The sequence below is a fragment of the Panthera pardus genome, unplaced genomic scaffold, assembly GCF_024362965.1.
Source record: "Panthera pardus isolate Hobbes unplaced genomic scaffold, ASM2436296v1 HiC_scaffold_27, whole genome shotgun sequence".
In the NCBI taxonomy this organism is placed as follows: Eukaryota; Metazoa; Chordata; class Mammalia; order Carnivora; family Felidae; genus Panthera; species Panthera pardus.
In genome coordinates this window covers 81,487,778-81,513,049 of record NW_026526843.1, presented here as the reverse complement: position 1 = coordinate 81,513,049, position 25,272 = coordinate 81,487,778, and the positions used below count along the sequence as shown (strand labels likewise).

The window sequence follows — 25,272 nt, the reverse complement described above, 5'->3', positions numbered from 1 at the left end:
AGATCACCCAGCTGTAGCTTGTGACCCAGACAGGGCTGGAATTTAGGCAGCGTCTGGTTCTCTTCTTGGTAGTAGTGATCCTGACCATTTACCAAGGACCTACAATGTGCCAGGCACTTTACAATGTCTCATTTCAGACTGAAGGGGACAGATTATTATCCCCCCACCAATAACTGAGAAAACAAGCTTAGCAATGTAAATTGACAAACTCACATAGCTGCTAAAGAAGCAAAGCTGGAATTTGAACCCAAGCCTCTGTGAGTCCAATGTCTTAGCTTTTCTGCTATACTATTTGTTAAACTGGAATAATAATAATATCTGTATTAATAATAATAATAATATAATATCAGGTTGCTTTATGGGTGGCATCAGTTAATAAATGTAAAGCTCTTGTCGCAGCCAAGGCCCTAGCAAAGGTTCAATACACAGCTAGCTGCTGCTCTCTTACTTTTTGTTTTAATTGATATTGTTATCAGCACCCTCTGTATCACTAGTGTTGATATTATGGTTGGCCCTGCATACCCATCACTCCCTCATCCCCCATAGCAAAGCCAAACCAGGGAGACCAAGGAAGGAACTGGGATAAGACACAATCTTGAATTTTAAGTACCATTTCCCACAAACAAAGCCAAAGTGAGCCAAGTCATGTCAGTAACTCCCTATGCCTAGAACCCCTGAGGTCACAGACTGTTCTCAGAAAGGCCATAGTTCAGAGACCCAGAACTGAGAGGTGGCAAGGGCTCCCAAGATCCCCAGATCAGCCTCCCTTCATACTTGCTTCCTGCCTTGCCACTTAGCCACTCTGCTCACGTGACTTCTGGACTAAGAATCCATCAATTCCTTGTTAGTAAGGCAACCTGCCACCCACCCTACCACCCTTCCGGCTGCAGACAACCACACCCCCACTCAAACAGAAGCCAAGCTAAGAATGTGTTTCAGTGTATTCTTCCAGAACAGAACTGCCTCTGCCCGGAGCTCCTGTCTTTTGGTGCTAAATAAAGTCATTGACTGGGGGCAAACTCAACCCTTAGCTTCCCTGAGCCTCATCACCAGAAATTCCTTCTTAGAGGGAAGTTCTTGTTGTGGAATGGAAAAGATAGCTGAGGCAAGCAGCCCTTTGGGCTCTGAGTTTGCAGAAAAAGTTCTCTTCCCCTTCTGGGCAGCTGTTTTCACAACAGACAATACTAGGCCCCCTGAATTGAGAGATCCTCATGGCAAATAGACCCTGTTCTTCAGAGAGGTGCCCATTCTGAGGGCTTTGGCCCTGTGACAGAGCTGATGAACTCTGGATGAGATCACCAGTGAGTCATTGTAGGTAGAGAAGAGAACCAGAACTGAGCCCCAGTGCCCTCCTGAATTGAGACCCGGGGGAATTAGGAGGAACTAGGAGAAAAGACTGAAAATAAGCAGCCACTGAAATAGGATGAAAAGTAGGAGAGTGTGGTGTCTTGCAAGCCAAGTGCAGTATTTCAGGGAAATATTTTCTAGAAGGAAAGGGACTGTCCCAAAGTCAGAGAATTAGCAGTAAGTAGCCTAGGACTAGAACCCAGGTACTATGGATTCCCACTCCATTTTCCATTATAGCACTCTGGGCTCTATAGCATGCATCTGGGACTAGAGCAGAAGGGTAGGAGTGGCCAGATGGTCTACCCTCCAGTTCATCTTGAAGGGGAGGATTCTAGACTCACCTTGTGTTGCAGCCGGAATGCCAGGACAAGCTGAAGGTTTCAGAAGGGAAATGCATGGTGGTAGCCACTTCAGGGCATCCCTCCAGCAGCTTGGCCACATGCCATGAGTGTGGCCTACTGACAGGGGCGTTTCTCCTACATCAAGAAAGGGACAGGAAGTCAGCTTAGGGAAACAGAGCTGAAATCACTTCCCATGCAGCTTCCACCCCCACCCCCTCTTTCCCTTAAATGAAGTAAAACATCTTGCAAGGAGCTGGTATGGGAATCTTAGTGGCCCTCTTTGGCTCCCAGCACTCAAATCTCCTTCGTGCTGAGGATGAGGCATGGATATACAGAATGTCAGTTTCACAAGGCTATCTTGCTCATGGATGTATCCCAGGCACACACAGCAGTGCCAGACCCATAGTAGATGCTCAGTAAGTATTTGTGGAATAAATGAGTACTGCTGCCCAATCAACAGTGAGCCTACCCTAAGTTGTCTTTGAGGAAAAAAATCAATCTGGACAAACTTCCCATTTTTCTCTAAGAAAAGAATAGGCAAGGGGTGCCTAGGTGGCTCAGTTGGTTAAGTGTCCATCTTTGGCTCAGGTCATGATCTTGTGATCAGCAAGTTTGAGCCCCACATCGGGTTCTGTGCTGACAGCTGGGAGCCTGTATCCTCCTTCAGATTCTGTGCCTCTCTCTCTCTCTTCCCCTCCCCCGCTCACACTCTGTCTCTCTCAAAAATAAATAAACATTAAAAAATTTTTTAAAGAAAAAAATAGGCCAGTGATTGAGAAGTTCAAAGAAGTCAACACCAGGATGCAAATCCTCCAATTTTCACTTGTTCCTGTGATAAGCATTTGTTATATGTTTACTTCTTCACAATGTACCGTCTGTGTATAGCTCTGGGGATACAGAGATGAATCAAACATAGTCTTTGCTTACAGATTAGTGGGAGAGAGAGCTAATTCGAATAAAGTATGGTGAAGGCACTGAGGGAGTGAAGGATAAGATGGGCACAGAGGTGAGATGCCTGAGTTTGTAGGCAGAGGGGGACAAGGAGCCCCAACTCCTGCCAGGGAAAACAGCACGAAGTGGTGAGTGATGCAGTGCTGGGCTGACAGAGAGACTGTCTGCTCTGCATGGCGGGGGTACATAGAGGCATACAGGTCTGAGGCCAATGCCCTGGAGGCAACCACAAGGTGTCTGGTGCTGGAGGCTTCAGCCATACTCTTGCACTGACTGGCATAGGCAAGACCCATTCCTGTCCTCTGGTATAGTCCCCGTGAATAGATGCCACCCTTACAAGTGGAGAAGAATTACATGGGGAAGAGCACACGTGGGACCTGGGTAATTCACCGGAAGATAAGGAGAAGGTTGATGAGATGGGAGGGGGGGAGGAAACAGAGAAAAAGAATGAAAGAGAAAGAAAGAAAGAAAAGAAAGAAAGAAAGAAAGAAAGAAAGAAAGAAAGAAAGAAAGAAAAGAAAAGAAAGAAAGAAAAGATAAGGGTGAGAGAGGGAGGGAAGCTGGGTGGCTCAGTCAGTTAATTGTCCTACTTCAGCTCAGGTCATGATCTCACAGTTCATGAGTTTGAGCCCTGCATCGGGCGCTGTGCTGACAGTTTGGAGCCTGGAGCCTGCTTCAGATTCTGTGTCTCCCTCTCTCTCTGCCCCTCCCCCACTCATTCTCTCTCTCTCTCTCTCTCTCTCTCTCTCTCAAAAACACATAAACATTAAAAAAATTAAAAACAAAGAGTGAGAGAGGAAACAAATGACACAATGGGAGAAAACTGAGAGATTATAGAGGAATACATAGTAGAGAGAAATGGGTGATAGAGAAAGGGATGAATGACAGAGTAAGAGGAGGATAAATTAGTAGATGAGAGACAGAGAGAGAGAGAGAGAGAGAGAGAGAGAGATATGATAGCCCCTTTAATTTATTCAGTCATTTACTGTGGCAGGCTCCATGCTAGACACTAACAGTGCAGAGTTGACTAAGATAATGGCCCCTGTTTTGAACAAGCTTGTAATCTAGTGAGATAAATCAGCTCTCTACCTCCTAGGAGCAGTAGTGGATAGACTTGAGCTGGATTCCATCCTGGCTGGGAATGCCCCTCACCCTAGTGGAAACACAGAAAATCCCAGCAGTACAAGGTTCTAGAGGCCCAAGGCCTAAAAAGGCAGTCCTGAGGAGAACAGCCTTGCTAGGGAAAACAAGGGTTGAGTGGTAACAGGCCAGACATGGACAAGGAGGTGTAAGAGGAAGGGCAAGGGAAGCTGCTTGTCAAAGGTCAGGAACCGGAGCCACAGGTCAGTAGCGCTGGCTAGATTTATGGGGAGGGAAGCCAAGTGAGGCCCCCACTTTTAACTATAGTGTTCCATTATGGGTTTCAGAATGCCCAGCAGGGAATCTAGAGGTACAAGAAGACCTTAGAGCAGGAGGAGGTGGGGTGCCTGTTCCAGAGTTTCACACACAAAGCCATGTTGGTAGAAATCTTTCCAGCTAATATTACCTGGTAGTCATCCAATAACAACTGTAGATAAAGCAGCTGACAGAAGTACTGTGTATTGCTACATACTAAGAGTCATGTGTTTCTACTAGGTACTATGCTTGCAGGCGCTGAGATACAGTGGAGAACAAGGCACCTCTCTTATTTTGGGCCCTTTTTCCACATCCAGGATTTCTGAAGAGTCCAGGGTTTAAAATGTGAGTGGTCAGCCTTGATACCACCTTCCCCCAGCCATCTAATCTTTCATTGAGTTCTACTGGGTCTTCTTTTATATCTTTCTGGCTTTGCCTCTCTCTCTCTCTCTCTCTCTCTCTCTCTCTCTCTCTCTCTCTCCATTTTCATTGATTCTATTCTACATAATTACACTTCTCCACAGAACCCACCACCAACACCTTCTGTTCTAGTCCAGGCCCTTAACACCATAATGTCCAAAATACTGTGTCAGTCTGCCAGCCAGTCTCTCATTGTTCCATCTCCAGTCATTGCTTTTGGGTCATATCACGTCAAACACCAATTGAATTGTGGCACTCACCTATTCAAGAATCTTCCCTGACTCCCTGTTTCTTCCCCTGTCCTGCATCAAATATAAACTGGGTGAGATGCTCAAAGCTGTCTATGAGCTATCTTTACCCATCTGGCCCAATCTCCCATATCTGTGATCCAGTCATGTCCTGTAAACAACTTTGCACCTTTGCCATTGGTTCTCCAATAGAATCTAGCACAGGCTCTGTAGATGGACCACCTTGGTTTGAATCCCAGCTCTCCCACTTATGAGCCTGTTATTTTGCACAGGTGACTTCACTTCTCAGAGCTCTAAAATGGGGATAAAATACCTAATTCGTGGGGTTGTAAAGATCACATGAGACAATGTATGTTGACTGCTTAGAACAAGGTCTGGTAAGCCCTCAGCCTATCTTAGTTATTACTCTGACTATTCTCTTCACCTGGAATCCCCCTCTAATTTTGTCAATCTGCATCCCACCTATTCTTTAAGGTGCTGCTCAAGTACCATGTCCTCCAGGGTGCTTGCCCTTAGTAATCTAATCCTCACAATTTATCTTATAATAATATTATGTTTTATATTGCACATCATCATTTCATGTATGACAGTCTCATCTCACCAACTGTATCAGGCCAGTAAGGAAGGAAACTAACATGAATGAGATGGATCTCGGTTCATATCCTAACTCTACCAATTTGGATGTGTGACTGTATGCAAGGCACTTAACCCATCTGAGCTTTGGTTTTCTTATCTGAAAAAGGGAACAATAATCCTTACCTGGCTAGGTTATGGTGAGGATTAGGGATAATATTTTCAAAGCATCTGAGACACAGCCTGATACATAACAAGTGGTCAATAAATAGCACATACTATAATAAAGGTTATCAGTTCAGACTTGTCCTTCTGGATTGTTCAAAAGTACTCCCACCAGATTTGTCTATCTGCTATCAAGGTTTGGCTACACCACTCCTCAGCCACAATTTGAAATGTAGCTAACAAAGGCATCTACTCTCTAGGGTCTCTCCAGGAGTTGGAAACAATCCCAAAGAGACAGAATCAAGGCAATAGGGATTTGGGACCACTGAGAGAAAACCACAAGTTATGGGAAGGAAAATCCTAGCAGAGGAACTGTAGCCAGAGCTGGAGACTTCTAGCCCTAGTTTGGAAAAGGAGAGGAAACTATCAATAGGTTCTAATACTCAGTCTAGTATTATTACTAAACATCCCTAGACTTGGAGACAGTCTACACTGACATTCCACTCCTAGCTGTGTTACCTTGGACAAGTCACTTCTCTGAGTTGTAGGTTCTTTGTCTGTAAAACTATGAAGAGAACCCCTTACTCACGAATTATAGCCTGGATTAAATGCAACTCTGTGTGTGAAACCACTCAGTGTAGTACCTGACATGCCATTAACTTTGCAAAAACAGAACAGGGACCATTAATTGACCACTTAGATGTGCCGGGCACTAAGCACTTTGTATATATTAGTTGATTCAGTCCTCACTCCAACCTTATCAGTAAGAGCTATTATTATCCTCAGTTTACAGATGAGGAAACAGAGACGCAGATAAATTGCTTTGCCAAGAGCACACATAATGAGGATGAGGCTCAGAACCTCCAGCCCTTTCTAGGATACCACAGGACTCCTCCTCCCCAAAGAGGGACTTGACTCAACAAGCTTGTATATCTGAGGCTTCTCCTAGCTGTTTCTACAAGAAGCAGTCATAAAGGGAAAGTCTTGGTGGTCCTTGAGTTTAAACCATACCCTCTTCGGGCAGTGGGGAAGAGTGATGAAGAGAAAGAAGTGGAGAGTTGAGAAAATGCCAACCACCAAACATGCAGCTCCAGGCCTAGCCATGGAAGGAATGGCATCAGTGCCTGCCCTTTCTCCTAAGACTGGCTCAGGTACTGTCATTAACACATACCATACCATTCATTACTCCAAAGTTCCTTTCTTAGAAAGCAAAAATAAAGGGATACTGAAGAAAGAAAGCAGAAGGGGGAAGAGAGGCAGCAGCCATGGCTACCAGCAGCACCTACCATGGAAGTTGCTCCTGGTGGGGAGATGGCTTAGGAGAAAAACTGGGTATCCAGCCAGCTCAGGTGCTCAACAACCCCTCCAGCCAGCTCCTAGGGCTTCTTTCTGCAGGCTGGATCTTCCCTTAGGTGAGACCCATCTGCCTTCCTGTTAAGACCTCCTGAGATGAGGGACATTCAGCCCAAGCTGCTGAGTGTGATGCAAAGGGCTCAGGCACAGTCAGGTCCCAGTTCCAAGAACAGAGAGGAGTCGCATTGAAGGCAGGGTATGGCCATCAACCGTTGGACTCAGATGCAACCACAGCCAGAGGAAGGAAAGCCAGTGTCAAGAGCAGGACAGGAGTGAAGACGCTGCTCCAGAAACCAGCCAGTACCCTGGTGGCAAAGGGAAGGATGAAAGGCAGTTCCAGAAGCATAAACAATCCCCCTGTTCCCTACTCCAGCCTCTTCTGAGCCCTGGCCCACCCCCTTCCACAGCTCAGGGGCCAATAAGGAAGCTGGGCCCCCAGCCACTGCTAGAACTCAGGAAAGGAGCAAGGAAATGATGTTTGGGAAAGATAAAGCGAGTGTCTAAAAAGAATTTTTAAAAATACACGTAAGTAAGAGAGAAAAATACCCCAGACACATACACTTAAAAGAATTCCTGTGCTTCCTGAACTGAGCTGACCCCACCCAGCCATCTCTGTGGGTCCTCTGGGCCCCAGAAAAGGAAAGCCCAGAGCAGCCAAGCCTAGCAGACTCCAGGTCCTGAAGAGCAAGTAGTAAGTACTACAGCTTATTTTACATGGCTGGGGGATAGTGACCTAGAGATTTTCCAAGGTGAATGTCCTGCTGAGCTATACAGACTTACAAACCAGTCTCAGTCATATTTACAGGGTCTGCACTTCCTATGGGCACCTGGAAAAATCCAAAGAAAACTTCATTTTGCAACTGAGATAGTGGTGCTTGGAGTCAGCATCCCTGGCCCTGCCATGAATTCTCTCTGAACTCTGACAACTTACTCCCATTCTCTGAGCTTCTGTTTCCTCTCTGCAAAATAAAACATTGGACTCCATTGTCACAAACAACCCTTCCAGCTATAGCATGTTATGATGTAATAGTCCTAGGCCCCAGGCTGGGGCTTCAAATGATGTCCTCACTGACCTATGTGATAGCCAGAAACCAGAGTGGCCCCACATGATTTTGCTGTATATCCCAAGCCCAAAATCAGGCATCAGGGTTTAATTTCTCTCAGGGATTTAGGGTTGGGGGTTTCCTTTTGTAATACTCCTGATCCCCACTCCAGGTTCCCTTGGCGTCTGGTCCTAATTCCAGCAATTTCTGGCCCAAGAAGGCTTATGTGAGCTCCCTCAGGACAAGAAGTATGCTCAGGCCATTTATCTCTGGGGAAATCATGCCTGGAGGCCCCTTCCCTTCTCTTTCCTCTGTACCACCTAGTGAAGTCTGGGTTGACTTTTTGTCTACTCCCTAAAAGACAGGTGCCATCCAAGTAAGCCCATAGGCCCTCCTTTGGTAGTTAGTACTGTATGGGCAAAGTCTGGGGATTTTATGGGTGTATAATATGGCTTAGAGTCTCAGCTTTACCATTCACTACTTGTTTGGTCTTGGGTATGTCACAGAGCCTTCATTTTCTCATCTGCAGGCATTCAACAAATGGTACCTTCTGTTAATATTATCTTCTACACAAAATAATAATGGGAAAAGTACTGTTAATAGCATGAAAAATGACTTCTTCATTCCAAATGAAGATTAATGAGAAAGGGCTAATTTAAAGAAGGTTCAAAACAGATGGTTACCAGAGGGGAGGTGGGTGGGGGGATGGTTTAAACAGGAGATGAGGATTAAGGAGTGCACTTGTTGGGATGAGCACCGGAAGACATATGGAAGTGTTGAATCACTACATTGTACATCTGAAGCTCACATAAGGATGTATGTTAACTACCTTGGGATTAAATAAAAATTAAAACATTTAAAAGAAGAAAATAATGTTCAAAAGCCAAACCTATACTCTAGAGAAGAGCTTCTCAAACTTCAATGGACATATTAATCACCAGTGATCTTGCTAAAATGCAGATTCTGTTTTAGCAGGTCTAGAGCAGGCTCCAGATCTAACTTTCTAACAAGCTCTACAGTAATGCTGATGCTGCTGGTGTGATCACCATCCTTTGACAATACACTAGAGAATACAGTACCATTAACAGTATACTAAAGAATAATTCTTGGTCTGAAAAAGCATGGGGATAAACAGTTTCTTCTCATGTCATTCCTCAGGCCTGGGTGCCCAGCCTTCCCTAATCTTCTGGTTATCAAGTACCTTCCTCCTTTCACTCAGCAACCCAGTGCAAAACAGTGCTTTCCTGATGAGATCTGCTGATCCCCACATCCTAAAAAAATAAAGAACAATGAGTTTGATAGGAGTTGGGTCCTTTCTGTAGCCAGGTGAGGCTGAGAAAATTATGAGTAGAGGAGCAAGCATGTTCATGGGACTTCCTGAGGTATAGGTGGGGCAGGCGGAGGAGATGCGGAATCACCAAATGAGGTGATATGATAAGCAGGTGGGCACAGGTGGAATATACTTGAAAAATTCTTGGGCAAAGGAAGATAAAATAGGAACACGAACAGTGTGGCCAATTTGGGATTTGGAAAAGAGGCTGGGGGTTGGGGTGAGGGTAAAAGGGGAATCCTCTCACTTATCAATGCTGAGTTCCAGATTACATTATCAAATATAACCTCCTATGTTTGGGGGAAGGTAAAGATGACTGCTTCTTTCCCAAGCACTCAGAAAATAAGAACTTGGCATGGATGCAAGATGAGGATGGGCGCATGAAGGTGAAAGTGGCAGATAAGCCAGAAGCTAGCTCCCAGAAGAGTCCTCTGGAAAACACTTGTGAGAGATGAGGAGAGGGAGATGCAAAAATTCTGGATGGGGTGCCTTAGTGGGCTCTTGCCCCAGTACCTTCTGGCAGCATTACCCATCTCTGATTCTGGCTCCCAGCAGACCCATTAAGCAATACTTAGAGGCACACAGAGAAAGAGAACCATGGCTTTGCCCCAACCCAGGGCAAGAAGGAAAACATGGCCTGTGTTGCTTGGGATTGTGCTTAATCCGAGGTCTGGGATATAACCTATTGCAGGCTCTTTCCTCTTTTGAAAGTATTTAGATAAGAAGAAGCACGAAAGAGTGTCCTTGATTAGCTTTGTTTACTTTCTGTGGTTTTTCCAGCCTCCCCCTGAACAGTACATTCCACTTGCCCCACATGAAGGAGTCCAAGCTTATTCTGGCCAGCTCTGCAGGAAGGGAAGCCTGCATACAGACCGGTGGACAGAACAATGCATGGCTTGTTTATCTGACAAAATAGGGGAAAAGCTGCTTGATCACCATGGAAGGATACAGAGCTATGAAGGTCCACTCACACCCCACTGCTAGTGGGGGACCTTGCGGCCTGGTGATCCAGGGCCCTTTCTTATTACAGACCAAACCAAGGGGGAATGTGTGTGTGTGTGTGTGTGTGTGTGTGTGTGTGTGTGTGTGTGTAATTTTAAAGACAACTTTTACAACAGTGGCTTTCTTGTCTGTCTGGGAAAGTCATAGTTTCGGCCATCTGAAATGTGGGTATTTTACATAGAGGGTCTTTGGTATACTTCTGTCTCCCCACATTCCCTACCTCCTCCAACCTTCCCTCACCTCTCTGAACAGTCAGGTCAAGCTCTTTCATGTAAATATGCTGGATCCACCTCTCCACTCTCCATCTCAGGATCCATCCCTGGCTAAAAGGAAACCAAGGGCAGTGAATAAGAAAGGGAATGTTGCAGTGGAAATAAAGACCCCCTCAAATGCTGTTGTATGTGTCAGGGGGTACCTTTGTGCTCTCCAATTAGAGAATGATAACTTTATCTGATAAGGGTCTTTATATTTGACCTTCTGTTTTCATGTATCAATTTTCACATTGAAATCTTTAAAACAGGGGGACACCTATTTTTTTAAAGAAGGCTGGAAAGAGGCAACCTATGACTGATGCAAGAGAGTTTTGCAAATATTAGGGGCTAAAAAATGCTTAGTATTTTAGAAGCACAGTACCTGTAATTCTCTTTCAGAGTGGGATAGAGAGTATATTTTAGTTCTATGTACAGTCTAATAAGACATAGCCATCATAGACTGTTTCTTGTCAACGATCCCAAAGGCAAGAAGGTTGACGGTTCATATTTCACAGCTTCTAGAAGCAAGGTGAGCAAGTCAAGAATCTGAATAATGAAAGAGAGTTTTTCTCACTTCCCTGTATGTACAAAAGCTAAGAGTGCAACACCAGAGGGCTGAGGGAGACTTCAGGAGAGAATATAGGGAAAATGACAATAGGTTCACAGAGAATCATCTGTTGAGCCAGTTTCTGGTGTGATGCCCAATTTCCTAAACCAACACCCAGAGTGATAAAGAAGGTGGAGGATGTTTGTCCTCCAGCTCTGGTTTCTATTAGTAATATTTGTAGTATCCCTTGGGAAGGAAGATATGGGAATAATACAAGATTTCCTTTCTTTTCCCTTTAAGCCAAATATCTTCTTCAGCTTAGACTCAGTACTGGAGATGCCACTTTTTCAAGAGGATGGTGAAACCCACAAAGGTTTTTCCTAAAGTTAAGTCTCAAAGCCCTTAGAATTACTTCTGGCCAGTCTTCAACTCATCTCCACTACGAAGGACATGGAGCCCTACGACAATAGCCAACAATAGTGAGGACCCTGGTAGAACCAACAGTACCCACTCCCTCTGCTTTGTGCAAACATGAAAATGAGGAAGGGTCAATGCTCAGCAGAGCTGGACCACAGTGAGCCAGGTGGAAAGCAGTGGGAGATGAGGTTGGGAAAATGCCAAGACCAGATTGTAGAGTTTTCAAAGGCCAAAGTAAGAGGTATGCATTTAATTCTCAGTGCAATGGGAAGCTGCTGGACATTGTTAAGCAGGGGACTAGCATGATCTACATTTTATAAATATCTCACTTGGCTGATGAATTTAAGCAGGATGAGAGTAGAATCCAAGCAACCAGTTAAAAAGGCTCTCATAGGTAAGAGATAATAGTGGTTTGTTCTAGGGAAGAAGCAGTAGGGTAGAGAAAAGAAGTTTGATTCGAGAGATCTTGAAGAGGTAGAGCTGACAGTACTTGTTGATGGACTGAATGTGGAGAGTGAGGGAAAAAGAAGAATCCATGATATTTGGGTCATTTGGCATCTGTACCTTCTTAACACAGAGTTCATTCCTGAAATTGACTCATTAGTAGTATATATATATATTTTTTAAAAAGTTGGCAATCTTCACCATTCTCTTATTCAAGCATTTATGGAGCTTCCATCCACAATTTAAGGTGCTTGGAGAGGTACTACGGAACATGCCAAAATGAAGATGATATAATCCCTGTGCTTAAAGAATTTACAATGTGAGAGGGGATGAATAGAAATACCTAAGTAACCACTAAACCCTAACCGGAAAGTTATGTCATTGAAGGAAATGCTAACAAAATGAGGGTTTAAAAAAAGAGAAAGCACAGGTTAATTAAGGAAGACTTCACAGTGCCTCTGGGCTAAATCTTGAAGACTCAGTTTATTTATTATTTTTAATACAATTTATTGTCAAGTTAGCTAACTTACAGCGTATACATTGTGCTTTTGGTTTCAGGAATAAATTCCTGTGACTCATCACTTACATAACAACACTCAGTGCTCATCCCAACAAGTGCCCTCCTCAATGCCCATCGCCCATTTCCCCCTCTCCCATACCCCACCACCGCGTCAGCCCTCAGTTTGTTCTCTGTATTTAAGAGTCTCTTTTGGGTTTGCCTCCCTCTCTGTTTGAAACTATTTTTTCCCCTTCCCTCCCCCATGGTCTTCTGTTAAGTTTCTCAAGTTCCACATGAGTGAAAACATATGATATCTGTCTTTCTCTGATTGACTTATTTCACTTAGCATAATACCCTCCAGTTCCATCCACATTGTTGCAAATGGCAGGATTTCATTCTTTCTCATTGCCAAGTAGTATTCCATTGTATATATAAACCTGGCATGACGTCTCCAGTCTCCTCCAGTTTAAACCCAGGCGCCCCAGTCTCGGTTTAAACTGGAGGAGACTGGAGACGTCATGCCAGGTTTGCATAAGTAAGAGTGGGAAAAGAAGGAATATGCTGAATGAAGCACAGTTTATATAAGGCACACAGGAAGTAAAGTTAAAATGATGCAAGAAAACGGTGGGCTTTAAGTGTCAGTGTATTTACCTCACATAACCCAATAGGCAAGAGAGAAGCTTAGGAAGATACAGAATAGGAGAGCAACATGGTAAAAGCAGTATGTTGGGAAGGTTATTTTGGTAGTCATGTGTAAGTTGAATTGTGTGGATAAATACTGAAAGCATGAAGTGAGGAGGCTTACACAATAGATACAATAAAAGGTAGAGCTAGAACATGACAGTGGGGATATGACAGAAGGGAAAGATGGAAAGAGAACACGAGACACAGAACCAACAAGGTTGGACTACTCATTAAATATGAGAACGGGGTTAGCATGATCATGAAGCACGTGGAAGAAAAGTGGTAGTGCCAACCTAGATAGGGAAGTTGGGGCAAGAGCCAGAGAAATGTTTGATTTTAGACATGAATTTGTTTCACACGCTATCAAATTATGTAGATAGACACGCCCAGCAAGCACCTCAATGTCTGGGCCACAGCGCTAGAAAGAGGTTAGGGCAGGGTATGGACATGTGGTCATTATTCTGAGAGGAGGCAGCTGACATGCTTCATTGGCTATGACTGCCCATGGTAAATGTGTGCAAAGGAAAGACCATGGATGACAGGTCCCTGTAGAACAGCTAGAGTTTAGGTGGGAGAAGAAGACATGCTAATCAAAGAGACAAAACAATAAAAATGTCATTTTCTTTTTTTAAATTTTTTAAATGTTTTTTAAATTTATTTTTGATATATATAGAGAGAATGCATGAGTGCAAGCAGGGAGGGGCAGAGAGAGAGGGAAATACAGAATGCAAAGGAGGCTCCAGGCTCTGAGCTATCAGCACAGAGCCCAACATGGGGCTTGAACCGAGGAACTGTGAGATCATGGTCTGAGCTTAAGTCAGATGCCTAACCGACTGAGCCACCCAGGCGCCCCGTCATTTTCAATGATATTGGTAATATATATTTTTAAACTAAGTGTCAGTAAAATTTCAGGGAAATGGGCATTCTTGTACATTCCTGGGTGGGAAGGGATATGGGTATACATTTGCTAGAAAGAAATGTGCCATATCAAGAGACATCAAAATGTTCCTATTGTGCTTGCTTCAGCCAACATACATGAAAATTGGAATGATGCAGAGATTAGCATGGCTCCTGCAAAGGCTGACATGCAAATTTATGAAGCACTCCATTTTTTCTCTGCTGGAATTAGACAGTATTAATGGTTGTGCAACCTTGTGAATATACTAAAAGCCACTGAATTACACACTTGAAGGTAATGCATTTTATGGTATGTGAATTATATCTGTTTTAAAAAATGTTCCTACCTTTTGATACAGTCTTTCCACTCCTAAGATTCTACCCTAAGAGAGCAATTAGAGATGCACACATTGATTTATGTACATGAAGTGTCATCTACTGCAGAGTTATTTATAAAGGTAAAAACAGGAATATCCTAACTGTCCAACATTTAGGAAGAGTTAAGGGAGGTATTGTACATCTACATGAAGGAAAAATAATCTGCCATTAAAAGCCATGTTTCTCAAGACTACTTAATGATCCTGGAAAAGGCTCACAATATAATGGCAAGTGAAAGAAAAAGCATCCAAACCTGTACATAGTATCAGCCCATTTCAAAAAATATATATGGATGTACATATATATTCATATACAAGCCTACACATATTATAGGGCTGAATGCCAATACATCAATATCTTACCAGCAGGTGTTTGTCTCTATGTGGCAGAATTAAGGGTCATTCTTATTTTTTATACCTTTAAAAAATTTCAAAGCTTTCTACACTACACATGTATTAGAGCTGAATGAGAAAAAGTTTTCAAAGAAAAAAGACACCATTCTACATGGGCATATCATTTACCCTGACAACCATCTGATGCAACTGTCTGATACATTCCTAAGTTAGGAATATGCAATACTCATAACACTTGCATAATTGTAATACTCGTATACTTAACTATTTCAAACATCTGTATTTTGCCCTCAGATAAATCAGCCTAGAGCCCACCAACCTAACAAAATGCTTCCCCAACAAATGCTTTGCTCTTTGGTGGTGGATTCCTCTGTCTATTGTACTAATTAAAAAAACCTCCATCTGACAGGTTTTTTTTTACCACAATGTTAGCAATGGGAGCTGTTCTTTGCTGTCAGAGGTGGCCAGGGCTGGAAGAACAAGGGGCAAGTTAAAGGAAACCAGGCAAAGGAAAAGAAAGGTCAAGTCAAAGTCAGCATCAAGGCTGTGCTCAGTGGATTGAAAAAAATTGCTACTCAAGGCCTTGTTGGCTATAGTTTTTTCCCAAGTGCCTCATGAACTTGGTGGGACAAAATTGCATGGAGAGGGGAGAGCCACAGGAAAATCTGGTGGGGGTGTGTGGCAGTAAGTACCATCTGTAAAGCCATCTGATTGCTAATATTTGTACACCACATTCACAGTTCACACAGAACTTTCATAGACACCATTCCATTTAATTCTTAAAACAACTTTATAAACTCCACTTCAGGAAAGAAGAAACTCAGGTTCAGAGGTGAAATAAATCACAGAAGGCTTGAACTGAAGTTCTTTGCCTCCAAATTCCTGTGTTTTTTCCCTGAACAGTGGTTCTCAAAGTTTGTTATATAGATCAGCATCAGCATCACCAGAGAACTTGTTAGAAACGAAACTCTGGGGCCCTACTCTGGAACTTCTGGATCATAAACTCTGGGAGTGGGACCCAGCAATCTGAATTTTAACAAGCCCTCCAAGTGATTCTGATGCATACCCAAGTTTGAGAGCCATTGCTTTAAAGAATGCTACCATATATTTTTTAAAACAGATTTTTAAATGGCTTCTTTAAAATACTGGCTGCTGATGCTTTGACTTAAGTGGGTTTTTGTCTTCCAGGGCAGGCTGGGAGACTCTCTTCAACTGTCAGTGGCTGTATACACAATATAGGGGGCTGCCTGAATAGAATGCGGGCTCCAGGGGTGGGTGGGAACATACTACTTCATGGTGAGGAAGGTCCCAGAACCAAGAGGGCAATCCCCTGCTCACATCTTCCCTGTTTGAAGGGGATATGAGCTGGAGAGCAGCTGCCATATATTTATCTCCTCTTCTGAAGTTTCACTTCATAAAAGCTTTCACATGGTTCCACAATGTCCTGCATGAGCCCCTGGGAAATTTCCTGATCTGATGTCTTTACAATTACAAACCTCTTGTTGACCAAGCTTTTCATTTCTTTGGTTTTCATTTTTTTTTTTTACAGGATTTTCAAACAACAATTTAGAAAAAAAATGCAGCATTTGAAACAAAATTATTTTCTTTCTGGGTAACATGAACTCCCCTACTCATGCCTCCCCAACCCACTCCCTATCCAATTTCCTCACTGCAGGTAACTGTTCTCTCTCTCATTCTCTGTCTGTCTCTGTCATACGTACATACACTCATGCACTCAATCATACACATTCCTTTCCCTTGGGATGGAGAATAAACAGATCAGGTATTTTTTTTTAAAAATTGGACTTGACTTAAACCGGATTTTAAATTTTGTCAGGGTAATGTTTGTAAAATTGAAACAAAACTCATACATAAATATAGATTTATTCTGAAAATGCTAAAGCTAAAAGAATCATGGAATTAAAATTATAAAGTATTCAAAATTCTAGCAATGAACAGAATTTGTTGTTATTCCCTTTTCTTCATAGGTACTCGCACTAAATTCATTCATTCATTCATTCATTCATTGGTTAGTTATTGAGAGCCAAGCAAGCACTATTCTGGGGTGCTGGGGACAAAGCAATGAAGAAAACAGACAAGATCTCAGTCCTCATGGGGTTCAACTCAAAAAATATGAAATATATGTCAGGTCGTGGTAAATGCTCTGAAGACAGAGAAAGCAGGGTAAAGGTGGACTGACTGACAGGAGTGTGTGGGGGCCAATGCTATTTCAGAGAGTGTGGTCAGTGAAGGCCTCTGTTGGGAGGTGATACTTGAGCAGTGGCCTAAGTCAGGGAAGTAGTCAGGCACATAAGAATGTGCCTGGGCAGAAGGATCAGCAAAGGTGATGGTCCTGAGATAGGATCACTTTGCCATCGTCCAAGAACAGCAGGACAGTCAACGTGGCTGGAATGGAATGAGCAAGACAAAGAAGGGGAGGAAATGAGGTTGAGGAAGGAGCCTGGGGCCAGGTGAGTGGCTCATTCTAAGGACTCTGGATTTAATTTTAAGAGTGATGGAAATAAACCTTGTTTCTACTATGTGTCTAGTGGGGGCCAAATAGTCTAAAAGTCTGCACTATGATCCTTGCCTTCAAGAGGCTTTCAATCCAGGGTGCCTGGGTGGCTCAGTCAGTTAAGCGTCTGACTAGATTTTGGCTCAGGTCGTGATCTCATGGTTCCGTGAGTTCAAGCCCTGCTTCTGGCTCCAAACTGCCAACCGCTTGGGATCCTCTTTCTCTCTCTCTGCGCCTCCCCAACTTGCACTCTCTCACACTCTTTCTCTCTCTCAAAAATAAACAAATAAACATTAAAAAAAAGAGAAGCTTTCAATTCATCCATTTGAGGAAACAAGCCAGAATTACAGGAGACTTGAGAAGGGGTGGGGATTCTTGATTCCTCACCTATACTTGGTCCTAATCTTAAGGAGCCACCTTTAGTAGAAAAGAATTCCAAAGGAGAAAGAGGCTTGCCTCCTATGCCAATTTGAGAAGATTCTCCCACTTCATAATTTGGGCATTTTAATCTCAAAAACACAATGTTTACTATGTGTTCCAAATATTAAAACATTTTATACTCATAACAACCCTACGAGGCAGGTACTACTATTGTCATCCCCATTTTACAGAGGGGAATATCAGCAGCTCAGAGAGGCTGAGTAACTTGCTCAAGATCACAGAACTAAAAAGTTAGTATTGAAACCCAGGGAGTCTGGCTCCAGAGCCCACATTTTTAACCACTATTCTCACCTGCCTTGCCTACAGATAGAGACAAAAGGATGGTGAGGGGAGGATGATGAATCTAAAGTTGAGAATTAAAGGGGAAGTCTCTCAAATGTCCCAGGCGACCAAGAAGAGTGCTGGAGGTGTAAGGAGACTGGGGAAAAGACCCTGAACTAGCCATGGGGGGAGAGCTAGAGGAGCAGGCTGCAGGATATTGCATCCATGTTGGGAGTCTGCAAGGAGTGTGAATACACAGTGTTCAGGTAGGAGGGCTTTGACATTGGAGATTATTCCTGTGGGACACTGAGATACCATGGGACTTTGGGGGATCCTGACCTTCCCAGTATAGAATACATAATGTCTAATAACCTGCAGGCAGAGAAATCTACATAAAGGACGTCATGCTTGAGGTTTGGTCTTGAAGGAAGTGTAGGGATTGACCCAGATGAAAGGAACTTCTGTAGAAGAAATAGCATGTGAAAATTATGGAAACGTGTGGGAAAAATGGCGTTCTGAGGATAGGATGTGAGAGGAGAGGTGGTGAGAGGTAAGGCTTGAGAAGCAGGCTGGGCCAGAACATGGAAGAACTAAGTTGCCATGTTAATGAGTTTGGACTTTCCCCACAGGCACTGGAGGGCCAGTGTAAGATTTGAAGCACGATGGTGGCAGGACCAGATTTACATTTTGGAAAGATGTTATCAGTTGATGTTTCATAGGGAGAAAAGGGGCAGGTGGGCCACTCAGGAAATAAATGTTACAGTCCAAGTTATCTGTAATTCAGGGATAGAGTGGAGAGGTATATCTGAGAATTATCTTGTCTGGGAGGTAGAACCAATAAATCTTGGTGCCTGATTGGACAGATGTGAGGAGTAAAGAAGAGGAGAGAGTCCAGAATGTCTCCCAGATTTCGCACTTCAGTAAATTATTCAGCCTGTCACCAATACCAGAAGAGTGGAGAGAGAAATCAATCCAATTTTGGACAAGTTGATTTTTAGTTATTTCTTTTTTTAAAGCAATACTCACAGAAGGCAAACCATTCAAACAGTACAAAGGCATATACAATAAAAAATGAGTCTCCCACACTCCTGGGGAAACCACTATTAACGGCTTCTTATTTATCCCTGGGTAGCAGTATGGTACAATAGTATTAAAAGCATATGCTCTATAACCAGACTGGATCTGAATCCATCATTGCTAGCTGTATGGGTGCTTTGGGATAGTTATTTAATATCTGTGCCTCGGTAACATCATCTGTAAAATGGGAATTATAATAATAGAGCACAAAAAGCATACTAGAATGCTGTTCAGAAACTTGATGCTTTTGCTAAACAATATATCATGGAGATAATTTCATATCTGTATGTGCTTTTTCACATATTTTTAAATAACTGCATAGTATTTCAGCATGCAAATTTTTTTCAGTTTATTTTACTCTTACCCAATTAATGAATATTGAGATTGTTTCTTTTTTGCTATTACCAATAATGCTGCAGTGAATATCTCTGTACATCTTCACATATACAGATGATTATATCTGTTAGATAATTCCACTACAATTATGGTTCACAGAATATGCGAATATTTGTGGTAAAGTCTCCTGAAATCCAAAGAGGTTATGCTAATTTGCACTTCCACCAAGAATGCTTTTCAATGCATTGAATTGCTTTACAGCAATGCTTTTCAAACTTTCATGTACAAACAAATTGCTTGGGGAGCTCATTAAAATGCAGATTCTGATTTAGTAGATCTGGGTTGGGACTGTGTTTCTAACAAACTCTGGGTTGATACAGATACTGCTGGTCCAAGGATCACAGTTTAAGTAACAAGGTAGATAGCAAGGTGTGAGAGTGCATTTCTCTGCATGCTTGACAAAAAAATAGCGTGTGCTAAACGCTCTGATTTTTGCCACTGAGATAGGTGAAGGTTGTATCTTAAGGTAAGAGTTGTTGCTTAAATAAATATTCATTTCTTTAATTATGAGTTTTGTTGAGCATCTTTCCATTTATTTTTATAAGCCGACTTTCTTTTTCTGTGGACTGCCTGTTTAGGTCCTTTTTTCTCATTTATAATGGTTTGCTGGTATTTTCCTTAGTGATTCTCAATCTGAAGAGCTCTTTATATATAAGGCCTTTGCCCATACCAGATGCAAAACATTCTTCTCAGTTTTTTGTCTTCAGATACTGTTTATGTATTTTTGCAGTGCTGTACATTCTTTTATGTAGTCGATTTAACAATGTTCCCCTTTTTGGCTTCCTCTGTGTCTTGTTTAGAAAGACTTTTAATATTTCAAGATAAAATCATATATTAAAAATCATGTACTAAAATATGTCTTTGGATCAATTTCTAGACCCAATTATGGTCCACTGATCTGTCTACTCATGTGCCAGTTGTAATTAAACTGTTTTAATTACTGTAGTTTTATAATATGTTCCAAAAGGACTGGTCCCTTTCTCCCTTATTACTCTTCTTTTTCAGACCTTTCCTGACTAATCTTACAGATGTATATTTCCATATGTACTTTGGAATCATGGGCATGTTGGATTAGGGCATGTTGGATTAGGATGTGTCTGGGAGACAGTTTTGTGGAGACATGTAATACGCGGTTGAATCTGGAATATGGGAGTGTGGTCTTCTCTGGATACAGATATCTGACAGTTATCAGCGGTACCTGAAGTCTCTTGAGAAAAGTTCATAGAATGAGAAAGAGGGTCTGAGATAGAACTTTAGGTTAGTGGTTCTCAGGGTCCAGTACTCAGACCAATAGCACCAGCACTACCTGAGAACTTCTTGGGCCCTGATTGGATCAGAAACTGTATGGGGAGGAGGGCAGCAATATGCTCTTTAAATCCTCCAGAGAATTCTAATGCACACTGAAATTTGAGGACCACTGTTTTAGGGTATACCAGTAGTTAGGAGACAGATTAAGGAAAAAGAGCTGAAAATAAGCAGTAGGAAGAAAACCAGAAGAGAGAGATGTTTAAAAATCAAAGAGAAGAAATTTCCAAAAAGAGGTATTCAACCAGGCTAATATTTATTAAGCAACAAATACTTCCAAAGAGCTCTATACATATCATCTCATTTACTCATATGACTCCATAAGGCTACAGAAATCTTTCAGATGAAGAAATTGTGATTAGGTAAATTGCTAAAGGTTGGCCAGTTGGTAAATGTTTTGGCACCAGTGCTATTATATACTAATGGCTACGTACCTTCCTCTATACTACACTGCTGAAAAACTCAATTGGAAAATTGCCAACTGGAAAAGAAGGAAAGAGGCCCTTCATCTTTTTTCAATCTTGAAGACACTAATTCATCTTGGAACTACACAGAGAAGAGGGTTATGGTAGTGGAAGAAGCCAGAATGCATTGAGGAAATGGGAGGGGGAAAAAGGGAGACAAGTAGTATAAGAATACTTTTCAAGAGCCTAAGCAGCTGAGATGTGAAGGGAAAGACACTGGTAGTTGGAGGAGGATGAAGGTTAAGGTCACGTGATGTTTTTAGGAGGGAGTGCCTACCTAAAGATACTTACATGTAATTGAGACTAGTTTATATTGGGAATAGCATTCTGTGGGTCTAAAACAATCTTTGGTCTTGATCTACCTATGCTGTTCAACTGCCAGTTGAATCTCTACATATCTGATCAATCACCTCAAAGTAAATAGAAAACCGAAAAAACAAACAAACAAACATTGACACCAAGCCCAACTCTTCCTAATTTATCTTTTTAAAAAAATATCTTGTTTATTTGTTTGCTTTAAATCTTTAAAGGTCTGACTGGCTCAAACCTCGTAACCAGTTTACTTCTCCTCTCCTTTAGCCTGTGTATTCAATCAGTCACTAAGTCCTGGCTTTGAAATGTCTCCCCCATTAACTCTTCCTGTCTATTCCTACTGTCACTACTCTATATAAGCGATCACACCACGTGGCCTCCTTACATACAATCCAACCCACACCAATCTTCCACAAACACCAATTTCATTCTTATTCACCTACTCACAATCCTGCAATAGTTGTCTCTGCATAATAGGTAAAGTTTGCTTTTCTGGGCTTTCTATAGATTGCCCAAATTTTCCTCTTACTGATTCCCTACATAAATCTTACGTTGGATGGGCTTCCTTAATAGTCCCCAAACCTACATTTCTCTCTATCTTCTCTTTATGCCTTCCCACATACCATTTAGGAATTTGGCCAAGCTCCCCCTCTTTTTGTTTTTTGTTTTGTTTTAGTTTTAGTTGTTTTTTTTTTGTTTTGTTTTCTGGTTTTTTGTTTGTTTTTGCAAGCTCCTTGTGGTGTTCTTCCAGCGTTCACAATCACTTGTTGCTGGTTATCACTCATTTTGACAATCATCTATTTCCTTACTCAACCATTTTACCTATACATGTCTCATCTCCCTCCCCTAGAGTTCAGGGCTAGAGCATACTTCTTTTTTTTCTTAATTTTTAATAGTTATTTATTTTTAAGAGAGAGAGACAGAATGTGAGCGGGGAGTGGCAGAGAGAGAGAGGGAGACAGAATCTGAAGCAGGCTCCAGGCTCTGAGCTGTCAGCACAGAGCCGGAGGCAGGGCTGGAACTCATGAGCTGTGAGATCATGACCTGAGCCCAAGTTGGATGCTTAACCGACTGAGCCACCCAGGCACCCCTAGAGTATACTTTTGCTATGATCACCACCACATTGTTTAACATATTGCTAAGTACGTGCTAAATACTCACACTCAAAAATATTTATTAAATCAGTGAAATTGTATCATGGGAACTTGCTATTTAAAGAGATATTTGGTGAGTTACTGTGTAGAAAATGTCTATTTCTTTTTAACTTTCAAATGCCATATTAAAAACAATATACATTCACTGGTAATGTACCTGGTATCAGATATTGTTCTAGGCATTTTCTCATGAAGTACCTGTTTAATCTTTACCAGATCCCCATCAGGTGGGAATTACATCCCTGAATTACCCATAATGACAAGACTACATGATGGTTAGAGGCTTGCCTAGTATTTCCACTATTTTCACTGAGTACTCAGAGTTTATACTTAAAACCCCCAAGTCCATTGCTCTATTCTTCATAACACAGATTCCTTTCTTTCTATTTTTATTTTTTTTAAATTTTTTTTAACGTTTATTTATTTTTGAGACAGAGAGAGACAGAGCATGAACGGGGGAGGGGCAGAGAGAGAGGGAGACACAGAATCGGAAGCAGGCTCCAGGCTCTGAGCCATCAGCCCAGAGCCCGACACAGGGCTCGAACTCACGGACCGTGAGATCGTGACCTGAGCTGAAGTCGGAGGCTTAACCGACTGAGCCACCCAGGCGTCCCTATTTTTATTTTTTAAACACGGTCCCATGGTTCTTAGTTGAATTATAAACAATATTTTTCTAGAGTCTTGGTATAAGAAAAATTCTAATTAACAAAATAGGTAAATAATGAATATATTTACATCTCGTTTAGTGTCTAATTACAGTTCCTATGAATAATGAGAGAAAGTACTTTTGTGTCCCCAAAGTAAACCTGTGCCACAACGCAAAGGGAGATGAGATGCAGCAGGGTGCTGTATTAACATTCATAATTATGCATCTTATGTTCCAAAAATGAATTGTTGTTTGACAGCAAGGGAAAATGACAATAATAAAAATTATGGCAAAAGCACATAAGGTTAATCAACATATAATCAACTCACGAATTTTCACATTTTAGATGTTTTCTTTTATTGGTGTTTATGATTTATTATTTAGAAACACCGTAAACTAATCTACCAGAATATATTTCCCTATTAAAGATGCCTGAAATGAAAACATGCACACATAAAGTGAATTAATTTTTTATGACACATAGTAGATATATCACTTAAGGGAGATTTTGTTCCACAAATGCAATAACCTACACATAATGAGGTGTCAACTTCTTCAGTGATACTTAGTCTAAAACACACACACACATACACACACAAACACACACTTTGGGGCAATTTAAACCTATTGGGGAAAAAAGACTAGATTAAAAACTCTTTTTTCTTTTCAGTATCTCCTAATGCGTGCTTTATTAAACAGAGCACACCCCAAAGAAACAGGAGGAATGCAGAATACAAATGACAACATTTTCCCATGGACTGAGACTGACCCAGCTTCAGGTCAGAAAAGAAGATGCCTTCACCTGTCAGATGGCTACTGAATATCTTAAGAAACCAACAGCCATGAGTTTAGTTGCACAGACCCACACCTAGAACTTTAACTCTCACCCTATCCAAGAGCTAATTAACTCAGTTTATTCTCCTTTTGAAACTAGCAAGCATTCCAGGTCAAGGCAAAGCTAAATCCTGGGTGATCGAGAAACACTCAATTATCCTCTCAGGCCAGTTTACACTTGATTTTTCTCTGGGCTTTACTGGGATGCAAGGTTACAGCTGAGGATAATACTCACAGGGTGAGGCAAGGGAGAAAGCATGCACAGCCTAAGGATTTGTAAAGTCATACAAAGATTTCTTGAAGACCTCAACTAAAATATTCAATTTAAGGCCTCTGAAGGTATTACTGAGACAGAAGCAAAGTAGGTAGGTAGGCAGAAACCAACGGAGGTGTTTAGAGAGCAAACTATATCCAGAGTCAGACAGACCTGGTTATAAGATAGTATATGTGCTAGTCACCTCATTTATTTGTCCCCCAATCTCTTCATCTGTACGATGGGGGTACGCTCATCCCAATACCTCATAAGAGAGCTGTGATGATTAAATGACACTATGTACTTGAGAGCTGCTAGCACTGTATCTGATCCATAGTGAGTGCTGGGATAGAAGGACAGAAACTAACATTTAAAGCATGTTTATTAAATCTGAAAGGAATCATATTTCTGCTTCAACCTCTTCAAACTTAGGTGAGAAGGCTCCTTGGTGGGACCTTATCACCTGACTCCAAATTCCTAAAGAGAACGCCATTCTTCCCTTACTAGTATTAACATTTTAAGCCAACTACTCAGGAAAGGAGTAATACAGCACTATCCTATGGAACTATGGAACTATGATAGTCCCAATGACCGGAATTCATAAAAACTCAGCAATGTTGATACAGGGAAAATTGATGGGTTCTGGAGTCACACAGAGACTGGATTTGAGTCCCAGCTCTGATGCTTATTAGTTATTTGGCATTAGACAACTGACACATCCATTCTGAGCCTTGGTTTCCTCAGATGATACAGACTTTGTAGAACTGTGGTGAGAATGTAAGTTGCTATCATTATTATATTCTCATGATCACACAGGGTCTCAGGCCAAGCAAACTAATCAGATCCTGTGATATAATACACAAGCAACACAAAGCTACTTTCCATGTACAGCTGTGACAAACCAATGGCAATTGCAAGTGACTACCCTGATAAGCAACTTGGAGGGGAGAAAAAATTATTTTTACTGTGGCATGAA

At 41.9% G+C, this 25,272-nt stretch overlaps 1 protein-coding gene and 1 pseudogene across 2 annotated transcripts in view; one reads left to right on the top strand and one right to left on the bottom strand.

Annotated features, from left to right (window-relative positions):
* Positions 1-25,272, bottom strand: part of SHROOM4 (shroom family member 4) — a 281,480-nt gene that overhangs the window by 44,356 nt on the left and 211,852 nt on the right. Inside the window, exons 1-2 of one of the 2 annotated variants that reach the window (XM_019417509.2) lie at positions 6,727-7,151; positions 1,689-1,823 (exon numbers count right to left, since the gene is read on the bottom strand). In XM_019417509.2, the coding sequence (XP_019273054.2) occupies positions 1,689-1,744 (56 nt within the window). In that variant the 5' untranslated portion in view covers positions 1,745-1,823; positions 6,727-7,151. Of the gene's footprint in view, positions 1-1,688; positions 1,824-6,726; positions 7,152-25,272 lie in introns of those variants that run through there. The other variant, XM_019417508.2, reaches the window with a different exon arrangement.
* LOC128773975 (U6 spliceosomal RNA) lies at positions 14,026-14,125 on the top strand (annotated as a pseudogene).